This window comes from Artemia franciscana, chromosome 12 (genome assembly GCF_032884065.1).
Source record: "Artemia franciscana chromosome 12, ASM3288406v1, whole genome shotgun sequence".
NCBI classification, from domain to species: domain Eukaryota; kingdom Metazoa; phylum Arthropoda; class Branchiopoda; order Anostraca; family Artemiidae; genus Artemia; species Artemia franciscana.
The window spans coordinates 33,881,964-33,894,070 of NC_088874.1; the positions used below are offsets into that span (position 1 = coordinate 33,881,964).

General features: G+C 33.9%; 2 protein-coding genes across 2 annotated transcripts; both read right to left on the reverse strand.

Moving 5' to 3' along the window:
- Window positions 1–871: 871 nt before the first annotated feature.
- LOC136033507 (tryptase-like) lies at window positions 872–3,333 on the reverse strand. Its single transcript, XM_065714253.1, has 2 exons — window positions 3,266–3,333; window positions 872–1,634 (listed from the first exon to the last, which is right to left on the reverse strand). Exons 1-2 carry the CDS (start codon window positions 3,331–3,333, stop codon window positions 872–874), a joined length of 831 nt encoding a protein of 276 aa, XP_065570325.1.
- Window positions 3,334–3,437: 104 nt separating this feature from the next.
- On the reverse strand, window positions 3,438–3,803 carry LOC136033508 (uncharacterized). The gene has a single exon (XM_065714254.1). It carries the CDS (start codon window positions 3,801–3,803, stop codon window positions 3,438–3,440), a length of 366 nt encoding a protein of 121 aa, XP_065570326.1.
- Between the last annotated feature and the right edge of the window lie 8,304 nt (window positions 3,804–12,107).

Here is a 12,107-nt window from a genome sequence, read left to right on the forward strand (position 1 = left end):
TGGTTTTGTTTTTTATAGTGTATATGCGTATTGTTGCGCCATTAATGATTGTAAGAACAACCAACCAATTTTGTTGTAATGTTTGGTTTTGAAACAAGCTAGATGTTTAGTTAAAAAAGGATGTACACTTAGAGTGGTATAAATTAAAGTCGAAGAGCTGATGTTGGGTAACAAGAAGATTGATCAAGTGAATAGCTGAATAGCTTCATTTACCTCAGTAGCATTATTACTTTAGAAGGCGGATGCTGTGTAAGTAAAACTAACGAAATTTGTGTATTAAACACGTCAATCTTGAGATTATTAACGGAATATTAAGGGGTGGGAACAGAATAATTCGCAAAACTAAACTTATTTTGCAAAACGAGAGGAAACTTATTTACAAATTTCAAATGAACATTCTACTGCTCGGTTTTAGACTGGGAATTTCAACTTTCTGAAATATAGATTACATGTTGAATAGCCAGGGTGCAACTCAGTTTAGCGGGTTTACGTTTCCTACAACCACACTTTAGTGTAGCCCTTGTTGCTCTGCAAACTAGAAAGCTGATAGAGTTTAATTTACATAAATTATGTACTTTTTCAGTTGCGAAAACTCATCGCACTGTGAACGAAGTGGAGCTTCAAAAAAGAAGAACAGTGTCTATAGTAAGTCGGAAACGGCAGCTGGATGTTATTTAGGTGAGAAGAATTGACAGTGACATCCAATGCAATACCATTCCCATATGGCAAAGAATGATGAAAGGTAGTACACATAGATCAGGAAAATTTGTAATTATTTCTTTAAATTAAATTTTAATTTTTTTTTTTTTTTTTTTTTTTTTTTTATATAACGAACACATATATTATCTAATGATATAAAAGTCATGAAAACTCATCCCCACAACAACTTTTCATAAATCCATTCTACAAAATAAGTAGTCCGTGTATATACTGACGGTATTCTTTCAGACAAAATAATTCCGTAAAGCCGCCATTTCGATCTATCCTTTGTATATTGAATCATCAGTGGGCCACCCTCATCACCCTTTCGAGGAGAATTGTCTTCCTTTTTGGCACAAAGCATCGAAGATTTCTTAAGTTTACATTTTCTATTCGGTACTGTACTAACGCTTGTCTCCAATAAGATATTACTCATTTTTTCATTATAACAATATCCCCATCCTATGATCTTTCCTGTTTTGTTTAAAACATGTATTTCATTCTCCAATGGTAAATCTATCTTTTCAAAATTGTTAGCATCAACTTCGTGAGTTAATCGTAATATTGCTATATCATTGGCATTAGACGGCCATTTATAATCCTCGTGGATTATGATTCGCTCAACCGAAAAGTTTTGTTCTTTTCGTGTCTTGTCCAAAAAGTCATACTCTCCAAGTCGTACATAAAGTTCCCGTTTTGGTGGAAACGTTGACGTTTTATTAAGAACACACCGAGCAGCTGTCAAGATATGTCTATTATGAATTAAGGAACCTCCACAAAAGTGTCCATATAGGTCCATCAAGGCAGCCATCCAAGGATATTCATCCGGAGAATCCACAGGAATGGTGTCTTTTCCCCTAATACCCAACTTGTTTGGTGCTAGGTTTTGGTAATCAATACCAAATCCTTTGACAGGCTCAGAGCTGAGTCTTATTCTATATTCCGAAATTTAATTTTTAATTAAATTTAATTAAATTTCTAAAAATTTGTATTATTTCTTAGATAACGGTTGAGGGATATGGAGCGTCTTTGATTTAAACAGGAGGATGATCATTTTCTGAAATTTTATTGAAGTATTTAAAATCAAGAACTGATTTAAATGTTCCTCTGCGTGCAGAAATTATTTTATTTTAGTATATTATAATGGTCAGCAGCTTGTATTGTCTTTCTGCTCCTTTTTCTTAAAAAAAGTTTCTCTTTTTGAATTATGACTAGGCATAAAGTAGTGGCTACCAATTTCTGCTTGAAAAGTTTTACGCACTTGCAACTCTTGGAATCAACCTTAATCTTTTGTGTTTTTCCCCCAGAAAAATCATAATTAATGGATAAATTTGTCTTAATTTTTAATTATATTTAATACGAATATATTGACAAACTATGAAACTCAGCTTAGTTAAATAATTTAGGTGACAATAGAAAAAATAAATTTATTAGCCGACGATTCTATTTTAGTAACAGAGGTTTGGTAATTGCCCGTTGACCAGAATTATCAGGGTTTATTTTCTTTTAAAAAAAGGAATCTGCTATTAGGGTTACCACTACACGCCGTATTTAAAAAAAAATAATTGTTATAATTCTCTATGCCATTATAGCTCTGATGGAAAGTAAACTAATTCAAGGGCTTAGGACGGGGAAAGTATAAACGGGATGAAGATAGTGATGAAATACAGAGGGATATTCAGCCTTTTGTCTTTGAATTAATAAATGCCATTTACGATGACAATTCAGTAACAATAGAATGTGAATTTATTAGCATAATAGTTCGTGAGAATTTTCTTTTCGTTGTATGTAATCTTAAATATATGTGTAGACACGTATACACATATATTTAAGGCATCCTATAAATGTATATGTATCAAGATTTCCTTTGTAACAGTAGATAATGCTTCTATTTCTTCATGTTAAGGAGTAGTTGATAGTTTAGAGTGGCAAGCCAGATAAAACCAAATGTCACAAGAGTCATTGGCATCTGTTCTATTTCTGCTGAATTCCTGCTTAAATATCCGTTGTATTTTAATTATTCAAGTCTCTTTCATATACATCCCGCATTTCTTTTTAAATTTATGAGTTAAGCTACCGGCTTGCCGTAAGTTATGGTTGTTAGCTGAGTTTAGAACTTTACGTTAATTTGAGCATTTTCTTATAAATTTAAGAGTAGGGGGCATTTCGAATATTCCTAAAACCTCATCTCGAAAAGCTAAGGGTACACTGAAACTAAGGAAATGGAAAAGCACGTAGGAGAGAAAAGCACGCCAACTTGAATGGCCGCATTTTAGGATTGTTAGGAACCGGAACCGAAAACATGAAGTTCTGTTTCAGAAGTGGCAACTGAGAGTCCTATTCCTTTTAAAGCTGCGCACACACTGTCTACAGCTTTCTGTAACCCTTGGAATTCATCAGACAGAAGAAGAATATCATCCGCATATGACAGATAACTTTTATCTACATATGGTGGCAAATAGCGAGTTGCCGAACGAATAGCGTTGTTAAAAACCACAGGAATTAGCACTGAACCTTGTTTTACTCCACGATGAACATTAATATTCTTACTCACATGGCCTCCTACTCGCACGCGAATTGATGCTTTCCTATACCATGTTCACAGACATGCACAAATGAAAGGGTCCACACCATTTCTTCGTAGAGATAAAATCCCTTGGGAATGCAGAATTTTATCAAAGTCTTTAGATATGTCAATAGCATAAACATAAAAATTCTTTTTCGAATGCTTATGACGTTCAAAAATCGCAAAAAAAAGGTGCGTGTGCATTTTGGACATCAAGACTTTCACGAAACCCAAACTGTTGGTTCCCGTGGTCACACTTATGACTAATTTCTCTATATAATATCTTTTCAAGTAGTTTTCCTAAAACTGAGCATACAGTAATTGGTCTGTATGAATCACATGATTTTGGATCTTTATTTTTCTCTGGGACACACGTTACACTACATTCACACATCGCATCCGTTACATATTGTTGAGCAACCGATGCCTGAAACAAAATTGCAAGGGGTTCAAATAGTTTAAGGGTTCCATGAATCAGATTTCCGGGCTGAAGACCAACAGAACCTGGTGCTTTTCTACTCTTCAGAAGCCGATTCATAGTCTCAATTCGTGATGGAGTGATTGTAACAAAGTTTTCGAAACCTAATATTCAATGGTGAGGAATCATCAGAAAAAAAGTAGAAATTTGTTTCTCATGACATTATATGAATTGGATTAGGCTGTGAAGAAGGTGAAGAAGTAAATTTAGATGCATATTTCCAAAGCTGTTGGGGATTATTACGGATATTATTTGATAGGCTAGAAATTTGTGTCAGCTTTTATCTACGAATAGCCTTCCTATGTTCAACCTTAGTAGACTTAACGATACGAAAAATATATCTTGTCCAGGGGCGATTACAGTCAACCACAATTCCGAACCAAAGCTTATGATGGTGTCTAGCTTTTTGCAACTCCTCATCTTGACTCCATCCTTTCTTTCGGGTCCCATCACGAATGATTGTACAAGGTACCGCGGAAGCAGAAGCAACTTTCAGCGAATAGTGGATTTTTGCTAGATAAAAATTTAGATCAAAACTGTTACATTCTCTGTTGATAATAGGTGAAACGGCATTTAATTTTAGAAAAAATAAAATCAAGACTTGTATCTTTTGAGTTTAGAATATTATCCTTTGGTACCTTTATGACGGGTCCTACATTTGCAAATTTTTTCCATATATTGGAAATTTTCGGTGTTTGTTTTCTTTATATTCTTTCATGTTGCCTTTGTTTGTTTTTTATCGCGTTAGTTTGTATATTATTTTTAATTCTTTAGTTCTTCTTACGGTGGATAAATTTAGTCTTTGCTACATCTAATAATATTTTATTTCCTTAAAAAGTTGCACCTATTGTTGCCTGATATGGGAATTTTTTTCCAAATTATGAAGTTTGTATTAAAATTTGTATTATTTTATGCGTAGCCTCAGATATATGGATCCTTTAACGTCTAGATTATGTCCTGCTACACTTAACAGGCTAGGACATATATTGTATATTTGTTGCTTAATTTATTTGGGTAGTTTGTTGTACACGGATGCATTTATTCCATTTACCGTTTTCCCTGAGTTTATAAGGGCAGCAAAATAAATATAAGCTGCACTAAAATCATTGAATATTGAAAATATTTTGTTATTGGCTTCACTTAAAAATGGTATGATGACTGGTGGGGACCTATAAAAATATCTGCCGCCAAACTTTGGTCCTACAGGTTTTGGAGGCTCGTATCGTTTCCCTGGGATTCCCCGCTATTAAGTCTAGAGCGTTCATTCGTTCTACTTCGGTTTACTTGGTTGTTATTCCAAGTGGAATTGCTGTATTATTCCCGTTGGCTGGTATAATTACCTCTTGTGTTCCAATCGTTTCCAGGTTGATTTGTTCTCCCGTGACACCAAGACGTGTTGTGTTGGAAATTTTGATTTGAGTTTTGGTAATTGCCTCTTGTTAAGTTGGTGGTCCCTTGATTACTTTTTGCGGCGTACCCACTAAAGTTTGTCCCCTTGGAAAAACGGTTGATCGTCCCTCTGAAATTGGAGCGGCAACTGTTGTTTGCAAAACATTTTTTTCGTTATATGGCCTACTCGGATACAAGTGTAACACCTTGTGAGTTGATTGCTCGGTGGCAATCTTAATTGATTATTGGGGGCAAAACCTACTAGTCTTGGAATTGTCGGGGATCGGTTTCTATTTTGAATGGGTTTTGGTGATGATTTTCTTGAGAATAATCGGGGAGAAGGATCTCTTGTTCTGTAGGGCTTTTATTTTCTACAGTATTTATTGACAGTTTTTGGTGTGTTGAGACAATAGTCTATTTCACACGCTCCTTCTACCTCTTGGACTGACAATTTGAAATTTTCATTATTTTTTGCAATCAATAAACGGTGCAATTTTGGGTCGAGCTCCTGCTTGAATGGATTTAGCATTTTTTTCTAATAATTCTCATTCACCTGAACCGTATCTTGCTTCCGTTGAGATTGTAATTTTATGTAAATATCCTTTCACGTTTTGTGTTTGTTCGAATGTAACTCTTCCATTTTTCAATTTATTCAGTAAACTGATGTCAATGAATTTTTTTGAAAGGCTTTTTGTAGTAGTTCTATTGAGTTTATTTTTGAGGCGACTTCTGCGCCTTTGGTATTTTGATTTGTTTGAAAAATGTTAATGCTTGATCTTTTCATCTTAGAAGTAGCATGTTTTTTAAAACTTTTAAAATCTATTTTTGACATATTTGACAAATTGAGCTAGGTGGATATTGAATTGATCAACGTCTGTATCCCCTTCATAGTCTGGCAACGATTTTGTGATTTTTACTGAATTTGCTATTAATTTTTGATTCTGTAATATTTATTTTTGCTCTTGGGTCATTTTATTATTGTATTTTGGTTTTATTTTAATAATAAAAACAGGTACGAGTAAAATTACAAATTAAATTTTGTAATATTTTACTGGGTATATGAATTTTACTGAAGTTTAATTTTTATTTTTAAAGACTCAGTTATTCTGGGACAAGGTAGATAATGCATAAAAAAGTACATGGCACTAAACAAACACTTAAAATCAAATAATAAATAATTGTAATTGTTTACGTCACCAGGCACCAAGTTTTAAAGTTCCCGTGATTGTCTTTTATTGAAGGCCGCACTTAAAGTTACAAGATAGGGGGGGGGGGTTATTGAAATGGTTTAGGTTACGAGGGGTTTATTGTCGATATAACATATGGGAGGTTTAACTTAGGATGACGTCAAGGGAGTAAAATAAGTGAGGGATAAGGACTGAGGGACAATGTTAACAATGCTCAATATTCTTGGTAACAGAATCATCTTAGGGGTGGACGGGTGTAATTTTATTCTATAGATTCCCTACAGAACGCTCCTAGAGACCAAGGAAATTATACCTGGTGTCTGGATTCAAAAACAAAAACGATATCCTAATAAACAATGAATTTTATTTTAGTACTTACATACTAATTGTCTGGTTGATTCACTTCAACAAATTGTGTATCGGGACACACATCAACTCAGTCTTATTAGCAAAATATTTTCTCTATAAAAGACTTTAAAGCATTCCGATTTTATCATATATCTTCACTTGTTTTGGGATGTTTGACGTCCCTCTAACCAGATCTCTGATCCAGATTCTCAACGTTTCTCAATTTGGTTTCCCATTAACCAGGATTTCACGATTTTGTAATTATGCTCCTAATGAGGTATCGTGTTATTGTGATATTAGCCGGACGCAGGTTCAAATTTAAGGGAGATACTTCAAGATTTATTTGACGTATGCTCAAATTTACGTCATTTCGTATTGCGTTTTCTTTTTTCTATATATTTGTTTTGCGAGTTCGATCTTATTCTTTGCCAACTCTGTAACGTGTTCATGATACTTCTTTTCTGCGTTTTTGACCTGGATCTTTGCCAATTCTGTAATCTGGAATAATTGTTCTATCTTCGTCCTTATCCCTTGAATATCTTTTACCTTTTTGCCTCTTGTGGGCTCTTCATTTTGTTTGATATTTCTGATTTTAAATTTTTAGCCTTTTCTTTATAGGTAGTTTGTTCTGATCTAAGTTACTTACCTTTGCATGAGTGCCCAATGGCCATTTGTCTATTGCCTTACTTATCCTTTTTTCCTTCTGTTAATATTTTTTTTTCTTTTGCAAATTCTGATGACTTCAAGGATGTATGATTCTTGTGGCCATCCACGCTCAAAACGACCTTTTCATAACCCTTTTTAGGCCCTTTATTGGCTTTCATGAATAAAACAATAAAAGTTAAATACAAGATCGTGGAGTTTCTGGAGGGCTCCTTGGTGAGGCGACGGCTAACGAAATCTGCAGGCCCATAACTGAAAGGACGCCAAAGACAAACCCAAAAGCACATGGGCAAGTTTTGTCTTGCACAAGGCTAGTTGACGCCTCACTAGTCAGGGAATAGTGAAATTGCCAATTATCTTCGTCAGGGCTCACTATATAAAGAATAAAACATACAGCAACGCTTATGTAAATCATTACCCACATGGCAGATCGTTCACCGTGGTAGTGCGCAACAAAACAGTACACAATGCCAACGATGATCAATAATAACCATATAACTAGGGTTAGAAAATTCATTATTATGATGATTGATTAATCATCCTCTCTTTCTACCATATTGATATATGATATAAATTATGTATATATTATTCATTATGCCCCAAACCTAGAGCAAAAAAATAATCAGAATGAAACGGAAATTACTGAAAATTATATTATTTTCTAAAATGTACTTTTTTTTGTGCAATTTCTTAAGTATTTCAATAGGCTACGGAAGGAGTAGATATAAAAACTTAAAAATGGCTTCCAAGGGGATATTTTTCAACCCCTCCTCTGTATTAATCAAACTCCTGGAACTAGACTTATTAGGAGTTTCAGGAAATCATACTCTTGGGATAGTAAACATAATCAAATTTGACAAAGAGTCGGCCAGGGCAGTCAAATAGTTTTGAGTTCAGACCATGCAGTATCTCCTTTGCATTTGCTGCTGTGCTGGTCGTGTTGTACACTCTGACGAACATTACATGGTGAGGCTGAATAAGGAAAAAAAACATTTGTTTAAGGAAGAAAAACAAACTAATTTTCCATTCTTTTCAGTTGAATTTTTCTGTATTCACTTTGTATTAATAGTTTTAGGAAAGTTTTCATCAAAAGTAGGCCTAAGGTCAAGTTAACCTACTAAAATCTATTTTTGGGGCTTCCATGGAAAAATTCAAATTTTTCTCAACTTATTTGTTCATATCTCTTAGGGGTTTGTCTTCTTAGATATATGGAAGATGCTAACAAAAAGACTTCTTCTAGACCCCTTTCGGTGGACCACTATTGGACCACAAAAAGAATAAGGGCCAGCGCCATCTGTTCTGTATAAGAATAAAGAGGGCCGAGTTGAAAGAAACAAACAGAATAAGGGCCAGTGCCATCTGTTGTGTATATGAATAGAGAGGGAAGGGGTAGTTGAGATCTGTTAAATAATGATTATCCAATTTGTCTCTCAAATACTTCCTTTATTTTCTTTTGAATGAATGAGTCAAAGATAAGAGTTAAGCTTTGACAAATGTTGATGCCTGATTTGAAAACTTGAATTAAATTTTGATCATGTTAGTGAATTTAAGAGTGTCTTGGCCTTATACTTTAACAGCAAAGTATGAAAAGTAAAATGGAAGCTGAAAATAAACGATTAGAAATGCGTGCGCGAGAGGTATTGGGGGAGGGGGGCTCCAGTCGTATTTGATTACAAAATTATGAAGATTTTACATTGTCAACGGTTGTATATCAATGCAAATGACCAAAAGTTTTTTTCCCGTTCTTTAGCTCACTCCTAGCAATGAATGGCATTTTAACGCAGAAAGAATATTTAAAATCAAGGATCATGCAAAAATTAAACATATAGAGGAGTAAGTTTAAATCATTAAATATAGATTTATATCATTAAATATTGATTTCTGTATGTGACAAGTTACATTTATTCAGTCATGGTGATATCAAACTTTGACTGTTTTTTTCAATTCAAGTTTTATTTATTCATTCAATATAGGCCAGTTACTTTGTGCTTTAAGTTTGATTCGCATAACCACTAAATTTATGTAATTTTAGGCTTTAATTTTGCTCATAATGTTTCTCGCAAGACATTTTTTACATTTCAGACCTATTTTAATTAACTAACACTTAATGAAAGGTGTTTCTGTCATAAGGCCAAATCTTTTGTTTATCTGCTGTTCTTGCCGGAGAGGCATAATAAAACGCAGCACATGAAATTAATCCCAACTACCAACACACTTGGTAATGGAAAGGATGATGTACTTTGTTTAGGGTAGAATCTATTTGCTTCTTGTCGGTGAGGCAGTTTGAAAATAGTTGACACAAACTCAAATTTTTGAAGAAATACCTGCAAAGTCTACCGAAAGTATGGATCAAATAAAAAAAAAGTATTGGAAACATTCTAATACACTGAGACCAATGATAGAAGCTATTTTGTGACATATACCTCGGATTTCTAATGGAAAGGCAGGTTTCTTTGGAAATGAGAAGCCTTAGCAGGGCTCACTGAGCCTTTTGTCTTCACGTATGGTTGTATTTTAATTTGGTAGAGCACATAACTTACCAAACATTTAGAAAACTTGATAGTTTCTTATGCATCAAACTCTTAAAGATTATGCTTCAACTAAAGATTTGACCGCATAAACCGGTTTTGTTTTTTATAGTGTATATGCGGATTGTTGCGCCATTAATGATTGTAAGAACAACCAACCAATTTTGTTGAAATGTTTGGTTTTGAAACAAGCTAGATGTTTAGTTAAAAAAAGGATGTACACTTAGAGTGGTATAAATTAAAGTCGAAGAGCTGATGTTGGGTAACAAGAAGATTGATCAAGTGAATAGCTGAATAGCTTCATTTACCTCAGTAGCATTATTACTTTAGAAGGCGGATGCTGTGTAAGTAAAACTAACGAAATTTGTGTATTAAACACGTCAATCTTGAGATTATTAACGGAATATCAAGGGGTGGGAACAGAATAATTCGCAAAACTAAACTTATTTTGCAAAACGAGGGGAAACTTATTTACAAATTTCAAATGAACATTCTACTGCTCGGTTTTAGACTGGGAATTTCAACTTTCTGAAATATAGATTACATGTTGAATAGCCAGTGTGCAACTTAGTTTAGCGGGTTTACGTTTCCTACAACCACACTTTAGTGTAGCCCTTGTTGTTCTGCAAACTAGTAAGCTGATAGAGTTTAATTTACATAAATTATGTACTTTTTCATTTGCGAAAACCCATCGCACTGTGAACGAAGTGGAGCTTCAAAAAAGAAGAACAGTGTCTATAGTAAGTCGGAAACGGCAGCTGGATGTTATTTAGGTGAGAAAAATTGACAGTGACATCCAATGTGATACCATTCCCATATGGCAAAGAATGATGAAAGGTAGTACACATAGATCAGGAAAATTTGTAATTATTTCTTTAAATTAAATTTTTTATTTTATTTATTTTTATTTTTTTATATATATATAACGAACACATATATTATCTAATGATATAAAAGTCATGAAAACTCATCCCCACAACAACTTTTCATAAATCCAATCTACAAAATAAGTAGTCCGTGTATATACTGACGGTATTCTTTCAGACAAAATAATTCCGTAAAGCCGCCATTTCTCTTTTTGAATTATGACTAGGCATAAAGGAGTGGCTACCAATTTCTGCTTGAAAAGTTTTACGCACTTGCAACTCTTGGAATCAACCTTAATCTTTTGTTTTTCCCCCAGAAAAATCATAATTAATGGATAAATTTGTCTTAATTTTTAATTATATTTAATGCGAATATATTGACAAACTATGAAACTCAGCTGAGTTAAATAATTTAGGTGACAATAGGAAAAACGAATTTATTAGCCGACGATTCTATTTTAGTAACAGAGGTTTGGTAATTGCCCGTTGACCAGAATTATCAGGGTTTATTTTCTTTTAAAAAAAGGAATCTGCTATTAGGGTTACCACTACACGCCGTATTAAAAAAAAAACAATTGTTATAATTTTTATGCCATTATAGCTCTGATGGAAAGTAAACTAATTCAAGGGCTTAGGACGGGGAAAGTATAAACGGGGTGAAGATAGTGATGAAATACAGAGGGATATTCAGCCTTTTGTCTTTGAATTAATAAATGCCATTTACGATGACAATTCAGTAACAATAGAATGTGAATTTACTAGCATAATAGTTCGTGTCAATTTTCTTTTCGTTGTATGTAATCTTAAATATATGTGTAGACCCGTATACACATATATTTAAGGCATCCTATAAATGTATATGTATCAAGATTTCCTTTGTAACAGTAGATAACGCTTCTATTTCTTCATGTTAAGGAGTAGTTGATAGTTTAGAATGGCAAGCCAGATAAAACCAAATGTCACAAGAGTCAGTGGCATCTGTTCTATTTCTGCTGAATTCCTGCTTAAATATCCGTTGTATTTTAATTATTCAAGTCTTTTTCATATATATATCCCGCATTTCTTTTAAAATTTATGAGTTAAGCTACCGGCTTGCCGTAAGTTATGGTTGTTAGCTGAGTTTAGAACTTTACGTTAATTTGAGCATTTTCTTATAAATTTAAGAGTAGGGGGCATTTCGAATATTCCTAAAACCTCATCTCGAAAAGCTAAGGGTACACTGAAACTAAGGAAATGGAAAAGCAAGCAGAAGAGAAAAGCACGCCAACTTGAATGGCCACATTTTAGGATTGTTGGGAACCGGAATCGAAAATATGAAGTTCTGTTTCAGAAGTGGCAACTGAGAGTCCTATTCCTTTTAAAGCTGCGCACACACTGTCTACA